The 18,713-nt window shown below is 39.1% G+C and overlaps 1 protein-coding gene across 1 annotated transcript in view; it reads left to right on the top strand.

Annotated features, from left to right (window-relative positions):
• The window catches only part of fndc3ba (fibronectin type III domain containing 3Ba), a 260,323-nt gene that overhangs the window by 194,606 nt on the left and 47,004 nt on the right, over window positions 1-18,713 (top strand). Inside the window, exons 15-20 of the mRNA XM_030127293.1 lie at window positions 1,122-1,208; window positions 2,829-2,964; window positions 7,044-7,115; window positions 10,536-10,654; window positions 12,168-12,273; window positions 14,828-15,000. Coding sequence (XP_029983153.1) covers window positions 1,122-1,208; window positions 2,829-2,964; window positions 7,044-7,115; window positions 10,536-10,654; window positions 12,168-12,273; window positions 14,828-15,000 — 693 coding nt within the window. The remainder of the gene's footprint in view (window positions 1-1,121; window positions 1,209-2,828; window positions 2,965-7,043; window positions 7,116-10,535; window positions 10,655-12,167; window positions 12,274-14,827; window positions 15,001-18,713) is intronic.

Here is an 18,713-nt window from a genome sequence, read left to right as displayed (position 1 = left end):
TAATAAAACATCACATTCGATGTGTTCCAGTTCACAATTCATGTTCAACATCCTAAATCTCCACCTTATTTAGTAAAAACCTGTAAAACTTCAATTCCTCTTTGTCTTTTTCTTTTATTCCACCCTGTTTTAACCCTTAAATACACAGTAAAACAAAACCACTGAAGAAAAAGAACACAAGCACATACTCAGCAGCTTTTATGACACTGAAACAGATGCAAATTTACAGCAGCACGTTTACTTGAAATAATGTCTGGGGGGGGGGGGTGCTTACATCCAAGTTGATGTGCCTGATGCAGGTTCTTTTCTAGTACATTTTAACATTTCCACAGATATTTATTTATACAGTATCAGGGTTATAAGGGAACAAGTATTCCTGTGAGTCAGAGCTGGTGTGGGTCATCCTGTACCACGGCTGGTGTGTGATTGTGTGAATATGACACATTATAAAGTGCTTTGGTGCCATTAAGGTAGAAAAGTGCTATGAATGCACATTTACTGGAAAGTGGTCGGCGCTGGTATATAGATGTTTCATAGGAAATGGGTTTCACCTCCCTCTCAATGTGTAAAATCTTTTTTTTTTTTTTTTAATTCTTTTTTTTTCCTTTATGCTACCTTCGTCATTAATTTCTCTCTGATGAAAAACTACAAATCCCTTTTCCAGAAAGAGATGGCTCATTTTCCAAAATATGATTTAAAAGCTACAGTCTGAAATCTGATTTGTTTTTGTTTTTTCCTCTTTGCCTGCATCGCACTAAAAAATCAGACTGAAAGGTTTAAAGAATGTACAGATACCATTGTTGGTGCTAGATGGTGTTTTTTTTTTTTTTGTTTGTTTTTTGTTTTTGTTTTTTACATTTATGTTGTACGTATCAAAATCGGAATTTGTTCATTTTCACCAAATCCCTCCTTTTGTTTGTCAGTTAAAATGAATAAACAATTTTCACTGTATTTCAGAAAATGAAATACAGCTTTTCTATACCCCGGTTTTACACTTGGAGTTTGACAAAGCCTGTTTAGAAGCAGTCGTCGTATTCTCATGCTCATACGCGTACCTGTAGCCTCAGGTCTAAGAAGTACTAGTACGTACACACAGATCACTAACAGTTTGTCTCCTACAGGGAACAGACTTTCATCCAAAGTACACTGGAGAAAACTTGACCTGTACTGTACAAGGCCTGAAGAGGAGTACGCAGTATAAATTCAGGGTAAGTGACGACTGTCTGCAAGTTTTCTCCTTGCATTCGTTGACAAGATTGGAATTATTTGTGTTTAGAAGAAATTTAATCTATTTTCAAATCCTGTATAGACAAAGATAGGTATTTGCATATTGTACGGTATATAGCAGGGGTGTCAAACTCATTTTAGTTTCGGGGCCACATTCAACTAAATTTGATCTGCGGTGGGCTGAACCAGTAAAATAATAACATAATAATATATAAATAACGTCAACTTCAAACTTTTCTCTGTGTTTCAGAGCAAAAAAAGTGCATGTACATAATGAAAAGGTTTACATCTACAAAGTATCCTTTCAAAAGACGTGAATAACAACAAACTGAACAAACTGAAAAAAATAAGTGTAATTTTAACAATATTCTGTGTCAGTTTATCATTTACATGTGTACGTTATAACTTACAAATGCACAAAACATTTAATAACAGACAGAATCTTGTTAAAATTGTACTTACTTCCTGTAAGACATTTCAGGTTGTTCATATTTGTTCAGGTTATTCATATTTTTTGCGAAATTCTACTTTGTTTTAGTGTAAATACATGAAAATATTTACATTTACAAAGAGAAAAATTTGGAGTTGTCGTTATTTATATGTTATTATGATAGTATTTTACCAATTTGACCCACTGGAGATTAAACTAGTCTGAATGTGGAACCTGAACTAAAAGGATTGTTAATATCTCAGTGTAATTTTTGCATTTCACAAATTCATCCCAAGGGCCGGATTGGACCCTTTGGCGGGCCAGATTTGGCCCCCGGGCCACATGTTTGACACCTGTGATATATAGTGATTAACAAAGCTTAAGCATTTTTATTTATTTATTTTATTTCAGATACACTTGTAGGAATATAATTCATAGTCATTTATTCTTTTTGTAACTTGATTGTTTTTGAGTCTGTAATGTTTCCTCCTATTAAAGTGTTCCCAAGGATACTGACATACTCCAGCCTTATTCACTGTTTATAAAACATGCATCAGACAGGCAAGGAAACGGCATTTTACCAAGACAGAATTGGCTGCAATTTAACCAATAGTGAAACAAGGCAATCCAGCAGCCATTTAGGAGACAGAATGAACAGTGTCCAGATCGACTAAAAGCTGTGATAGCTGGTCATAATATGAGAACCTGAAACACAATGTACCGACAGGAGTAATCTTTAAGTGCATTGCATGTGTGGCAGCGCAGGTCTAACCATGTTTTTATGTTGTAGTGCATTCACCAGAAAAAACACCTCGCATTGTCGTGTGTGTACATGTCCTCGTTCACACTGGACTGAAGATGTTTGAGGACATGAGCGTTAGCTGTGTTCGTCCCCTGTGAACTCAGAAACATTAGACTTAAACGTAACTGATGAACCAGTGAAGGGGTGATAGAAATGAAGAAGAGAAGTCAGGAGCAACATCAGTGAAGCAGCGAAGACTTATAGACTCTATTAATCACAACAGTTTCTTGACTTCTGGGTGTATTTGTCTTCGTTGTCCTCTACCTACCCTCTGCTTCATACAATCCCTCAGATGTATCCTAACATCCTGTCGCCCTCCTCCTCCGTCTTTTTATCTCCTCCTCTAACGAGTCTGTTTGTCTCCTGCAGCTGATAGCATCGAACATGGAGGGAAAGAGCAGTCCCAGTGAAGTGTTGGTGTGCACCACCAACCCGGACAAACCAGGCCCTCCGTCTACGCCCTGTGTCACAGCAGCAACGCCTTACGGATTTACAGTCACATGGGGTAAAGAGACACATACTATAAAACACTGGTTTTCAACTGTAGAGCCCGACCAATTAATCGGCCGGGCGGATTATAGCGTATCACCGATTAATCAACATCGGTCAATATGTAGCTGATGTATTAACTTTTTTGCCGTGCGGACATTCTGTCGCTCGCTGCTCCTGTGTGTGTGTGTGTGTGTGTGTGTGTGTGTGTGTGTGTGTAGCCCAGAGAGAGCCAGTTAGTTTCACTTTCACTCCTGCTCGGACAATGACGCTATCACCCCCACACACATAATCACAGAGCTACACCCTCCCCCGCTTGCACGCAAAGATGGACCGCTACCCCCCCCCCCCCCCCCAAAAAATCATGCCCCCCCCCACCCCCCCGTCTTATGAAGTATTCACCCCCACACACACTCATGTCCGTGCACTTCCTGTCTACCTCACAGTTTCATTCTGCCAGCATGCCTGGATATTATTAATGTAGGGGAGACTGGGGACAGTTATAACACGGGTCAGTTGTAACTCTTGCAGTTGCTCCAACCAGGAACAACTTAGGACTCACCTAATTCACTCTGCACATGCTCAGTTTACTCCTTAGTCCACATAAGAAGTTGTAGTGCTGTGAGGCAGACACATCCAAATTTGTGAGAGAAAACATAAGTTTGTGGTCAGTCATATTTTTTGCTCTAATTATTTTTGTGATTGCATAGTTTACATTTGAAAGTTGTGTGAATTATCTATGTGAGATAAACAAAGATTTATACAACTGTTAATCCACCTGTTCACAATTATCTAATATAAGATTATTATATCCTGTGGAGATCAATGTTCTTATTTCATATATCGGCCAATATATCAGTTATCGGCCAATATCGGATATCGGTAGATATATTGGATATCGACGTTTTTTAGCCCCCAGTATCGGTATTGGCATCTGCCCCAAAAATCCCATATCGGTCGGGCTCTACTCAACTGGTCTGGCTCCAGGACCCGCTATCACCCTTCAATGACAAGCCATGATCCAAACTGATAAAAGTGGAACTTCTCAAATTTATTTAATAAAAAGATGGTGTGTTTTGAACCTGAGATAATACAGATTATCACTGTATGTCAACATAGAAGACAAATTTAATCCTAAAATAAACTGACCAGCAGATGGTGATGCTAAGGATGGAAATATTCCCTTTAACACTAAATTGGGTATATTTAACCAAAACTGTGCACTCGGTTAAAAATTAAAAGTGTGTTCAGTCACTTATTCAAGAATGAAACACACTGAGGTTTTTGTCCTCGACGTAGGTAAAACCAGATCTGAACAGAAATTTTTGGGTCTTCTTTGATGCTGTGAAATGTCTCGTGTTAAATAGCATTACAGCGCATGACCGCCATCTACTGTCCGGGAGTGTGAATGGATGATGCTCAGCTCCATAAAAAATAAAGCGCAGGATTGGTTTCTTTTTTTTTTTTTAAATTTTTTTATTTATAAAGAGCACTTACAAATGACAATGCCGGAATCTGTTACACTCTTCCTCATACACACACACACATACATATATATATATATATATATATATATATATATATATATATATATATACCACAACATTTACATATGAACAGTCACAGATCATCTGAGTATTTCTCCATTAGCTCTTTCAGATGTTTTTAGACCTTTAGGTAAACATTGGTGAGAACTATTTTCAACAAGAACATTGGAAGCTTTCACATTGGAAGGTTTTTCAAAGACAAAATTCCTGTGTAGCAGTATAATGAAATAAAAAAGGTTCAGGTTAAAAGTCATAGACAAAAGTGAGAGAGAGAGAAAAAATGTCTAGATCAATAAGACACTGTTTCCTGACCCTTTTTCAATAATTTAAGAGAAGTCTGGTCTTATAGGTTTGACATACTCAGTCCATTTACTCCAGATTTTGTAAAATTTCTCTTTCTGGACTCTAAGGGAATATGACAGCCGTTCCATCATGTAAATTTCATGAATAATATCGATCCATTCATCTATAGCGGGTAGATGGGGTTTGAGCCAGTTTCTCATAATAACTTTTTTGCTTCCAGCCAGGAGAATTTGGACCAGCTTTTTATCATTATTTCTCCATCCGCCAAACTGAATATCTCCCATATAAACTGTATCAAAAGTAAAAGGGATATTAACTCCTATTATATTGTTAATGTGTTTGTGGATTTCCTGCCAGTAAGGGATGATGACTGGGCAACTCCAGAAAATATGGTAATGATTGGTGTTGACTATCCCACATTGTCTCCACTTAATCACTGCCATTGACCATACACACACAGACAAAAATGTGGAATGTGTTTTCTCCTGCCATGGGTTACATGGTCATCTAAATATAGTACCTTAAAGGGTACCTGTAGTGGGTTTTCATTGCTAGCTATTTAACAAAAAATCACATTTAATACTAGTGGTTCTGTCAGGTGACTTACCTTATAGCCCGTTTTCAAGTACAGGGTGACCCAAAAAAACGAGAATTTCTGAAGTGCGTATTGGCAGACATGAGCGAGTGGCAGCACTGTGAGACAGTGACCTCGAGCAAGTAAACACACTCCCATTTTAGTAACCATGGATTTTTTGAAAATGAACAGGGGATCTCAGTCACTGTCACTGCAAATCGTTACGTGGAGATGTTAACAATCCTTCGTTACACCTGAATTGAACAATTTTCCACGCGTTCAAGAAACCTGGTTTCAACAGGATGGAGCGACATCACACACTTCACGGCAATCATTGGAGGCTGTGTGAGAATTGTTCGGTAACCGTGTGATCTCAAGATTCGGTAACATTCCTTGGCCCCCTAGATCACCAGATTTGTCCATTTGTGATTTTTTTCTTGTGGGGCTATCTCAAGAGTAAAGTGTACACGACTCGACCAAGAACTCTGGATGAGTTAAAACTGAGAATTCAGGATGAAATTCACAGTATCCCAGCTGAGATGTTGCAGTGGTCAATGAGGAATCTCAACAGCAGATTTCAAGAATGCATTTGTGCAGGAGGACGCCATCTACAGGAAGTAATTTTTTTTTAAAAATGAAAATTCCATCATTGTTTCTTAAATGGCATGGTTTAAGGTTTCAATTACTATGAATGAAATATTTTTCTTCCATCACTCTTGGTCTTATTGGATTGTTAAAAAGTTCCCGTTTTTTTGTGTCACCCTGTACGTGTACATTCAAGTAAGTCACTGCTCCGTCAGTCAGTCATGGTCAGTGACATGTTTCCTCTTTCGCTGGCTGTTCCAACACCGGTAGCGGCGCTGTAATGTTGTATTGTCTGATTACGTGGGCTGTGATGGACTGGTCACTGACCCCGTGCAGCAGACATCAGTCTAAGATGACACATTATCGACCAGCGCTGGGTCACGTCTCTAGGACAGTGGTGGAGTGCACAAGCAAACAACCGCCAACACATGCTTTCCACTCAATATCCTTACTGACTGCTGCTTGTTTACTCATATTCCATCACCCAGAAACAACGATGGTATGTCACTTACAGACGGCAATGGCTTCTCCCCATAGATTCTGCCCTCGCCCATAATTCATGTCATAAAAAAGATCCAGTGTGATGCATTTATGGTGATTTTATTAATTAATTAATTTATTTATTTATTTATTTAACTGAATTTACACCTGTCTAATACACAAAGCACAATTAATGCCATGAACACGACCAGTACAGGTCCAGTTTAGGTATATATACAAGGCCTCATAAGTGAATGTTAACAGCTTACTGTAAAGTCAGGATCATTCACCAATTCTTCCCTGTTATAATTTATCATAGAATCAAAATATTGGAGAAAATTCTGCAAAGACACGATTTAATGAAATAATTAAGTTGTTTTGGATGGGCTCTCTTATCGCTCAGATATTTGGCAGCTGTTCAAACAACATGCAACAGCCCCTGAAAGTTGATAAGGTTTTTGAGTAGTGTTTTACAGGAAAAATGAGAGCAGTAAACGTTGAGAACAGCCTGCATGACGTGTGTGGACTTTGTGACATGAGTTCTTCTCTCCGTCTTCTGATGCTTTGGATCTAAACTAACAGTCGTTCCATCATTTCTTTCGTCAGATCCTCCCCAGGACAATGGCGGCTCAGAGGCCCTCACATACCTGCTGGAGATATCGGAGGGCTGCTCTGAAGGTAACATCTATCAGTCAGTCTGTCTGTCTGTCTGTCTGTCTGTCTGTCTGTCTGTCTGTCTGTCTGTCTGTCTGTCTGTCTGTCTGTCTGCATGTATGTAGGTCAGCTGAGGGTGTGTTCTCTCATCTTAGAAAACACAGTTCAGAATGTACACTCGTCTTGTGCTCATGCAAACATCCATTTCCTTCCCACTAACAGTACCCATTATTCAGCCTTTTCAGTGCACAGTGTTTGGAATTCCTCACATGTAGACTCCAGGAAACCAAATGTTGTCTCTTGTTATTTTCAGTCCATACAGACCAGGGATGTCAAAGTCATTTCAGTTCAAGCGCCACATTCGACCCAACATCATCTTAAGTGGGCCGGACCAGTAAAATGATAACATAATAACCCATAAATAATCATTTCATACAAATTTTCCTCTTGGTTTAGTGTGAAACAACTAAAATTACATTGTGAAAATGTGAATAACCTGAACAACCATGTACAACCTGAAATTTCTTTTTAAAAAAATAAGTGCAATTTTAACAAGTGTTCAGAGAATGCAAACCTCCGCCAAGCACCCCGAACGGTGTGCATGTGTGGATCAACTATTTCTTTTTAAATTAAACAGTTTCAAGGTTGTTCCATACAGCAGAAAAAGTTGAAGCTTGGTACCAGTCATGTGCTTGTCAAATTATAGTAAATTCCAACCAATATTTGTTGAGTTATAATGAAAAATGTGTGGTAAATGGGATTTTCAAAGTTAAATGTAAATGTCCACAGAGTCCACATTCCACAGTGGATGTGGACAATTTTGTGCCAGATACAAGATATTGTTCTAAGCTACGGCTGGATCAAATTGGAGGTTAATTAGAGCAGTTTTGAATTTTTTATGAATTTTGGAAAATTGCTCAATGATGACAGATAGGAAAATTGTAGATGTTGTGACCTTGCTGTGACCTTGAACTTTGGCCTACTTGGCCCAAAATTTAAAGGGTTGGTCCCAGGGCCTAGGCCTATCTGTGGGGAAGATTTGGTAAAGATGTTTGGAATAGTTTTCCCGTAAAGTTGCTAACAAACAAACACACAAAGCAAAGTGATCACAATACCTCCTGGCAGAGGTAACAATATTATGCCTTAGTTCATCATATACACATGTACTTTACAACTTACAGATCACAGTGGAACTACAGACACAAAAGATTTAGTAACAGGCAGAATATTGGTGAAATTGTACTTCTAAATATTCTATTCTTAAGACATTTCAGGTTTATATTTGTTCAAGTTATATGCATTTTATTGTGAAAGGATAGTTTGCAAATGTAAATATTTTCATATGTAATTTTACTTTTTTCATATTAAAATATTTAGAAGAAAATTTGGAGATGTCATTATTAATAGGTTATTCTGTTATTTCAGATCATATTGGTCTGTATGTGGTTCCTGAACTGAAATGAATTTTACACCTTTGACGTTTAATATCTTCAGTGTAATTTTTGCACTTGCAAGTTCATCCCACAGGCCAGATTGGACCCTTCGGTGGGCCGCTTTTGGCCCACAGGCTGTATGTTTGACACCTGTGATAATGAAAAGAAGAGTAATTACATCCATCCATTCAACCACATCAAACAAATAGGCAGTATTTATTTACTAGGGTCCAAGGACAGAAGAAGATGGAGAATATCTTATGTTTTCTCTTTAGTGTAGATGAATGATGTTTTTATTGTTCAGGTAAAAGTGAAGAAGCCATTCAGACTGACAGCAACTTGTCTTTAACTGCCATTTCTGACCAGTAAATTGGTCTATTTAGGCAAAATTGTTGTAATCGGTGAATTTAATTCTTGCTCAATAGGGTCATTTATGCCCTTTGCAGTTATGAAAGGGTGTAATGTAATTTATCAGAGCTGTTTCACTGGTGTACCTATTACCAGTAGGGCTGGGTATCATGGCCAATTTCCTTAATCGATTCGATTTCGATTCACAAGGTTCTGAATCGATTAATTGCAATTCGATTCGATTCAGTATTAATTGATTGATTCAGATTCATTTAGTGATACCAAAGTACAATTTTGAGTTGTAACTTGATTATTTGACTACTGCAGCCATGCAACACAGAATCAATATTGATATTAGGAAGGAAATAAATCTGACATTTCATCAGTAAACAGATGAATCTGCTCTGAAATAATGAACAGGGCACAAACACGTCCATATTTCTCCAGTGGATCAGAACAGACTTCTTCGTCATCTTTATTCTGTTTTACACCTGGTGCTTCCAGCGTTAAGGCACATTACTGTCACCCTGGGGCACTGACACCAGTTTGGCCCCCTGAAACAGAACCATATTGGGCCCTTGGTACAAGAAACTCACTGGAGGGGGAGGGTGGGCGGAGCTTCATGACTTCTGCTTTACTATTCCTCTAACTCCGCCCTCAGCCACAAGTGATCCAAGTTAATAGTTCTAGAACGACCGGCTTCTGCGACCTGCCTCTGCCGGCCAGTTCCTCCGCACTGCGGATTGGAGTTTTAGGCCGGGAGGACCTCCCACTGAGGGCTTTTCCCCACCCTTCCTCTGCGTTCCTCCCACGCCAGAACCGTCGTGAGCATGACCAAGATGCCCCGTTTTCACCAGGGGCTCGCGAGACGGAGCCGACCGTGTTTCCGGGTCATTTACTCACAGTCCTGCTCTGAAAAACCGATCTCATCCACCAATAATCGATCCAAATTGATTAAATCAATTTTTTTTACCCAGCCCTAATTACCAGGTGATGTTAGAGAAATATACAATGTTTTCATCACATTTAAAACTCTTTAACGTAAGACAAAAGTTGCATAACAATATTGCCCCAAATGCCTCTTTACTTCATCATCTATCTCCTTTGTTCTGTGTCCTTTTTCCATGTCTGGCCTGATGGACTTGATTGTATTTGCTCTTATTCACTATATTACTAAGAGTACATCTGTGTCTGGCTCTGAGTTAAGTCTCTGTTACAGATGTTTTGTCTTAAAAAGGTCAAACTGTTTGTGAATATTGCATCCATTATGGTAGATTTTCCTCAGCTTCACCTTATGTTATTATGATGTGTTTGCCAACGTAAGCGTAAGCATTATATAACCACAATGCACTGCTCCTATTATGCAAAGGTGTGATGTAAACAGGGACTATATTTACATAAAGGAGTGCTTCACAGGTGCAGTAATGAATTTCAAACCTCTACACAATTCATGAATAGAACAAAAAAACAATAGTGTTTTGCTGCTGTAGTTGGATTAATGTGATTCAGTTTCTGGGAAAAATAATTAGGTCACCTGCAACCTACATACAAAACAACCATCAATTACTGTATGCTGATTTCTGCACTGTGTGTGTGTGTGTGTGTGTGTGTGTGTGTGTGTGTGTGTGTGTGTGTGTGCGTGTGTATGCTGATGTGTACGCAGCGAGCCAGTGGGAGGTAGCATACAGTGGTCCTGCAACAGAATGTGTGTGTGAGCACCTGACACCGGGGACCTTCTACCGCCTACGTGTGTGTAGCATCACCACCGGAGGACACAGCCCGGTAAGACGCATAAAAAAAAAAAAAAAAAAAAATTAAATGTGTTGTGTGACTTTGGAGCGGTAACTGAGGATGTGCAAGTAGTGTTGGGTTTGGGACAGGGCAGATGTTTCCTACCATTGGGTCTCATGCAAGAACCGAACACATTTGTGTCACGTGCAGCAATTTTCTGCACTGTGTTGTTTTTTTGGGGAGGGGTGAACAAAATTGATGAGTAATTTACAGTCTGCCCTTTTCTACAAACAAACACCACACACAGATTTTGGTGTGTAATGCAATACTTAAAAAAAAAATCACATTAGTATTCTGTGAACTATGTTCCCAGATAGCAAATATTTTGGCAGTATTATGGCATACATTTGGCATTTTTGGCTTTCTTTGGGCATTATGAAAACCTTTAGGCTTAACTGTGGTATGATTAAGGTTATCCATAATAGATATGGAGGCACCAGCAGTATATGTCTGAGTTATGGCATATGTCTGGTTAACCAAAAGACTGGGCAAAGAGCAAGTATAGGGATGGTATGGCATGTTTATGGCAAGCCAGAAGACTGACTACAGAGCGGCAACATCTTACTCCATATATGGATGTGTTTTGGTTGTGTTTTGGCATATTTCTGTAAAGCCAAAACACTGCGCAAAGAGCGGGAATTTCTACCCAGAAGAAAACCCCACTTTATTTTAAAAGCATGATCAACACAAATAAATGTGTTAAATGTCTGGGGTCACCAGAAATGTGCGACGTTAAAATGGGGTCACAAGCCAAAAAAGGTTGGAACCACTGGTTTATGGGGATACATACTTAAAAAATCTCAAGAAACAAAGGCAATACAAATAGAATCCTGATACTGTGATTGATGCGGATTCAGGACTAAACACAGGTGGAAATCTGGGATCATCCAATCACACACTGTTAGCACCATGTACTGTAAAATATCAACATAAGTTCATCGTTATGTTTATGAAGCGCTTTGATTCAGTGAGAAGTTTTTTTTCATGATGGATCATAACACCCTGATGACAGCTGTAACCATATATTAGTTTTTTTCTACTAATTTCAGGTCATATAACTCCAATTTATATGTCTTTAATTTCAGAAGCACTTAATTATCTCTTTTCCTTGTTGTTTTTTCTAACATTTTTCTGACATAGAGGATGTGACATGTAACCTTATATTGAATAATAGGCACTCTAATTATAGTCAATCACACTTCTCATGAGCATGCTCCATTACACATAAAGGTGGCTGTCATCATATTTTGTGGGTCATTTACACATTTTTCTGAATGAATGAACATTTGCTGAATCTGCTGCAGTAAAAAAGAGAAAAAGACCTAAATGAGTAAATAAAAAGGCTTTTGCATGACGTCCAGTTTATACGAATACCAGAAAATGTGGGAAAGTCTGCGATCTGCAAATAACCATGCATCCTGAATAAAAATGTCCTGCCAGTTAGTAATCGCACACATCTATAATTATGTGTTTTGATTTCCTGTGTTTATCTCTCTTCCTGAAGTGTACTGTTAGCGTTCCAGTCCGCACATTATGCGTCCCGCCTGGGCCCTGCCAGCCACCGAGGATTGTGGGTAAAGCCAAACACAAGGAAGTACAGTTAGAATGGGGTGAGTGCAGACATAGACGTAGTCCATGTTTGGTTTTAAAGTTGCTGAAATATGTTTGACTTTTTTCATGTTGCAGGTCTAATTGACCATTTGGCTGCTTGGCCAGCTCTAATGTAACCCAAGTAAACCATGTGTCATCCTAATTGAACCTTTATTCAGCCCATTAAATGCCTAACCTAGCCTCATATCTGGCTTAACTTTCCTAATTCCTGCCTATTATTACGGATTAGTACTCTTTATCTGTTGGCAAGAGAAAGTCTCCCAGGCTGAATCATGGGGGAAGTTCTTGTTTTAACCAGTTTTGGAGCGCTGGCTGCAGCCCTAATCAGCTCACATTCAGACAGTGCTGCTGCAAATTACTGGCTCAAGTTAAAGGTCAGGCGTAATGTATTGGAGGGTTTTCCCTGCCGTCTCTGTCGTTTATTATTTGCCAGTAAAGAGCACGGGAGAAAGAACCACTGGAGCTGAAATATAATGTACCTGATGAACGGAGCTGTGTGTAAACAACCATGTAAAACATTTTGGACATGAAGGAAATACATTTATTTTAGGGCCGCACAATACTGGAAAAATCTGACATTGCAATTTATTTATTTATTTATTTACTTTATTTTTTGTTGTTTTAATATAAAGCACAAAACAAACAGAAATGGTCACAGGTACATTCAGATGTTTACATACTGTTTACTGTCCACAGATTGAATGAAAACATCCCATTTTTTCCTCTACTTTACACCTTTGTGCTGTTGTAGGTGGAGATTGTATGTCATCATTTCCATTAAATGGATTTGGTTGACAATTTTTATCACCAAGGAGATTGAAGGAGGGTCCTTTTTAAGCCAGTATTTGGTGATGGCTTTTTTCCCTGCGGCAAGCAGTATTCTAAACAGATATATGTCACTTTCACATACAGGGGTTGGACAAAATAATGGAAACACCTTAAAAAATCAACAAAATATAATTTAATATGGTGTAGGTCCGCCTTTTGCGGCAGTTACAGCCTCAATTCTCCGAGGTATTGATTCATACAACTTGTGAATTGTTTCCAAAGGAATTTTAAGCCATTCTTCAGTTAGAATACCCTCCAACTCTTTTAGAGACGATGGCGGTGGAAATCGACGTCTTACTTGAATCTCTAAAACTGACCATAAATGCTCAGTAATGTTGAGGTCTGGGGACTGTGCCGGCCATACGAGATGCTCAACTTCATTAGAATGTTCCTCATGCCATTCTTTAACAATTCTAGCTGTATGGATTGGGGCATTATCATCTTGAGGTGAAGGTGTTTCCATTATTTTGTCCAACCCCTGTAATTCCTCTGGGGGAATACTAAAAAAACAAAGTAGCCAATGACATATCAAAATGAACACCTAAAACTGAATACATCAATTTAATTATCTCTCTCCAAAAGCCAACAATACCAGGACAGGAGCAGAACACATGTGCTTGATGTGCCTCCAGTGAACTGCACTCCCTCCAGCAGGAAAAATGAACTCCAGAAAAATGTGATTTTCATACAGGTGTAATAAAGAAACGGGCCAGACATTTCCAACAAAAATCCCTCCATGATAGTGAGTTTGCAGTACAGTTTTGACATTTCCATCCCTCTCACCATATCTCATTTGGTATTTCCTCTTGCAGGTTCCTCTCCCATTGGCAGTTTTTTTTTAACCCTGTGACCTGTATATTGTGATATCAAAAAGCTGCGTGGTGCCGACATAAATGGTCAAACAAATTAGTTGTGTTTCCTCTCGTTGTGGCAACAATTGTAAGGCACTGTCGACACAGAACACGTTTCAGTATCATCCTTCTTGTAGCTGAAATAATTCCAGATAACTGACGTTGCTTTTCTTTTTGGCACCGTCTTCATTTTCAGTGATTTTCTCTTGTTCGTTGCTCATTTTTCAATGTTGTTACCAGCGACTCACTCCATGTGCAGGGCCGTGGTCTGCTTCGGCAAACTGATTAAGAACGATTGCGATTCGTGGATTGCTGCGCACAGTTTGTGTCAGGTACCCTTGAAATTAGTTGAGAGCACATTGTGTTCATTTGCCTCCCATATTGCAGGACCTGCGATAATAATAATAATAAATAATAATAGATTTTATTTATAAGCGCCTTTCAAGACACTCAAGGACACTGCACAACAAGATAAAACAGACAATCCATAAAATACAAAGAAATAAACAGATAAAAGAATAATTACAATATATAGAAATGCAGATGTAAAATGGAGAGTAGAACTTATGGGGGGTAGGCTATTCTAAAAAGGTGAGTTTTGAGTCTGGTAATGAATATGGGGAGAGAATCACAGTTATGGATGGATGGTGGGAGGGAGTTCCAGAGCTGAAGAGCAGAACGGCTGAAGGCTCGGCCTCGCATGGTGCTGAGGCAGACGGGGGGGGGGGGGGGGGGGACGGGACTATTGTGCACTCGTACATCGCAATGACGATGCTCAAACTATGTATTTTGCAGCTCTAATTTATTTTCTGTCTGAATGTCATTCTTGGTTCATTTGAGTTATAAATATTTTCTGTATTTGTGCTTCCGTTAGACTCTCCTGTCTCTGAGGGAGTGTGTGAGCAGTGTGTGTTCAGTCTGGAGATGAGTGAGGGGGACACCAAACCAGCGGAGGTGTACCACGGGTCAGAGCTGCAGTGCACTGTGGGTAGTCTGCTACCGGGTGCAACGTACAGCTTTCGACTTCGGGCTGCCAACGAGGCAGGGGTAAGAAATGCACACGTAAAATAATCTACAAAAGCATCCGCTTACCTTAATGAGTCAGCCTGTTATAAAGTACAATGGAAACAATTAGAGTCATCATGATAAAAAATGTCCAAAATCAAAACAATATTCAATTCAACTTTATTTATAGAACACATTCTATGCACAAGGCCGGCTCAGTGTGCTTCACAACAGGTATATGACATAAAAACATTAAAAAAACCAAACCAAAAAAAAAAAACAGGGTTTTACAGAATTAGTTGGATATGAAATCAAACAACAGTCAAATAAACAGTAGAAGAACAGAATGGATTCATGTCCTGGGCGTCCCTCATCCTTACACCCTTCTTCTCGGCAAGGAAAAACTCCAAAAACCCAGTGGGAAAACAGAAACCTCGGGGAGAACCACAGTGAAGGAGAGATCCACTCCCATGGAGGGACAGGCTATATGCCATGTTTCCACTACGTGGTATCGGCTTGACTCAACTTGGCCTTTTTGCGTTTCCATTACGAAAAAGGACCTGGAACCTGGTACCCGGCACTACTGTTTTGGTATCACCTCCGCCGAGGTTCCAGGACTGGGGACCAGATTCTAAAACGTGACATATAAACACTGCAGACCACTGGTTGGTCAGAGTCGTCTGTGTGACCCACCGTTATACAAAAAACAGATGCGGAAGTTTACAGTAAATATAGCGGTAGGTTAATCCATTTGATAACAGCCCAAAACTACACCATGGTTTGTTGAGGAGGTTCAGATGTAAAAATTCAGCATGAGTTTGACGAGACAACACGAAACGAGCGAGTTTATCAGCAGCTCTCTGAGCAGACGACACAAAAGTAACACGCCACATCGCTATGACGACCAGGTAGGGATGGGAATCAAGAACCGGTTCCCAGTAGCTCGATTCCTTAACGATTCTGCTTATCGATTCCGCCCTCGTTGTGCATGCGCGATGACGTCACATGTATGCCGCATTGTTTTGGTCAGAACGTAGCCAACATGGCATTGAGGCAGAAACGGTCTAAAAAGACGACACCAGGTCCACTTACTTGGAACACTTGCAAAGTTTCCATTTCTTCAAAAGGGTGGAATCCCTCCAATATCCTCAAACATTTGTCCACAGCATGTGAATCATTTACAGGAATGTCACGTATTTGATTCGCTACTTAGCGGCGCTTGTGAATGTAGCAGCAGAGTGAACGCCGGGTCAGTTCCAGTTCTGGTGTGGGCAACAAACGTCATAACTCCTCAAATACAAGTTTCCGAAGGTAAGAAGGGAAAGGAAATGAGGTGCACAACAACGGGAGACAAGCCGAGCAGAGTTGAACTGGTTCCACATAGTAGAAATGCAGCAATAGAGGAATTAGTAAAGAGTCTTTAGTTTTAGTTTCACTTTCACTGCACACACACACACACACACACACACACACCCGTGAACTGGGCCCAGCGTCATCTGTTATTATTATTTGTAAATACTGTATATGTTATATTTTCTGTGCAGATGGAAATATAAAAGACAGTTAATGCAAACACACCCGTTTGTACTCTTTTATTCCCTCACCCAATGAGAATCGATAAGAGAATCGGATCGATAAGCAATATCGACAATGGAATCGTTAAATTCTTAACGATTCCCATCCCTACATCCAGGTACTGTAAAGTCGGTAATATCCTGTAATGGAAACGGTCTGGAATAGGACCTGGTACACGAGTCGAGTTGAGTTGAGCCGAGTCGAGCTGGTTCCACGTAGATGCACCAGGACTTATGGACGTCCATTTGCAAATGTAGTTCCAGTCTGTAAAGATGCAGTCTGTAAAGGGTGGGGGCACATGAGGGGGTCACTTGGACACTTCCACTCACCCACTCCATGACGTGCTGGTCAGTCACAGGAGGACGTTCAGTGAGAGGCTGATTCCACCCAAATGCACCAATAAACCACACAGGAAATCACTCCTGCCTGTGGCCATCAGACTGTTTAACTCCACCTTTTAAACACATCATTATAATTACACACAATTATATTTTTGCACACTTATTATGTATATTTCTTTTAAATATCATATTGATAATATATTGTCTAGTACATATTATACAAATTGCTGTTCTGATTTTGTGACTTAATAGTGTTTAACCCATAATGACCCAGTGCTACTTTTGTGGCAGTCCTTAAACATTTTTTTTTCCTCCATATTTAACTTTTCTTAAGTGATTGATCATCGTTTATTATAAATAAGAGTGTGTATCGGCAAGAATTTGGCGATACGATATAAGTCGCAATACTAGGATCACAATACGGTATATTGTGATATATCACGATACTGTTAACAAGGCAATATGTTTTGTTTTGTTTATTTTTTTAAAAGATTATTTCCTGGAAAAACTTATAGTTCAGCATTTGGATAAATAAAGTTTTAACACGCGGCTTTACCAGTACAAAAAACCACAAATAAATAAATAATGTGTTACAGACATTACAGTTTCAGATTCTGCTTAAATGTTCATATTTTATTGCAGAAAGAATACATAGTGTTCAGTCCCTGAATCATCAGAACATTATTTTTGTGCGTTTCCAATAAAAAAACAAATAATATTTGCCTCTTTCAGACATTAAAAAGTACTTTTAGGATGCTTGAAATAACTGTTATCAATTTCAAAAAACTACATGTATGACCTGTAATATCACGATTCTACTTTTGTAGTAAACAAACAAAACAGCAGAGCAAAATACCCATATGAATATAGAAATAAAAGAGCACGATAAACAAAAAAAACCCACAAAAATGAATCTCCAACCATGTCTGCATTTGAATAAATACTTAAAAATATCGATACAGTACTTTTTAATATTGATACAGTATCATGAAGTCAAATATCGTGATATATTGCGGAACCGATATTTTTTTATACCCCCGATTATAAATTTATCCTCTGTATTTTGTGTTTTTTCTGTGTAAGTCAGGTATTTTCAAATATTTAATTCACTGATCATGTAGATGGTCATAAATGATCAGAGTAAAGCTGAGGGTTATTATATCAGAAACAGAGAAAACGGATGAAAAATGACTAGTGAGGCAATATATATCATTAACTGAACATAAACCCAGTGTCTCCATCCACTGTCATTGATCCAACTCCATGGGTTTTACTGGTGAATCAATTTTGTAGATGACAGTGTTTCCACGGTAACTACAGAGCCTCTGAACGTCCAAATGGGTCATATCTGATGACCATGAAAAGACGACAATCTGCGTTTTACACCAATTATTTTCCTGTATTGATAGGATTAGTGGATTAACGGGTATTAAACAGTTTAGATCAGTAGATGGTTTCAGGCGCCAGTGGCTGTTTTATTCTTTATGGGTTAATATGTGTGTGTATGTTTATTTACTTATTTATTCATTCATTCTTTTTCTGTTTTATTGATAATTTCTTTCCTGCTACTTCTTATTATACTTTAATAGAGCAATGGTAACACCCAATAATTTCCGCCTGCATTTAATAAAGTGTTCTGATTCTGACAAACAAAACCCCAGGGTCAGAATCCTTCCTTCACTGGGTTTTGCAGGTAGTCTCCTCATGGGGGCCATTCTGAACCTGAAGCCACTTCTATGTGCACTGCCAAAAAACTTTTTCTTGTCAAGTCAAACAGCAGTAACATTAATGGGTACCTGTGGTTGAAGCTGACCCTGCAGTGTGGGGAAAAGGCAGGAG

Source organism: Sphaeramia orbicularis, chromosome 22 (genome assembly GCF_902148855.1).
Source record: "Sphaeramia orbicularis chromosome 22, fSphaOr1.1, whole genome shotgun sequence".
In the NCBI taxonomy this organism is placed as follows: domain Eukaryota; kingdom Metazoa; phylum Chordata; class Actinopteri; order Kurtiformes; family Apogonidae; genus Sphaeramia; species Sphaeramia orbicularis.
Note: the sequence above shows the minus strand (reverse complement) of the source record. Positions and strands in the feature narration are given on the sequence as shown.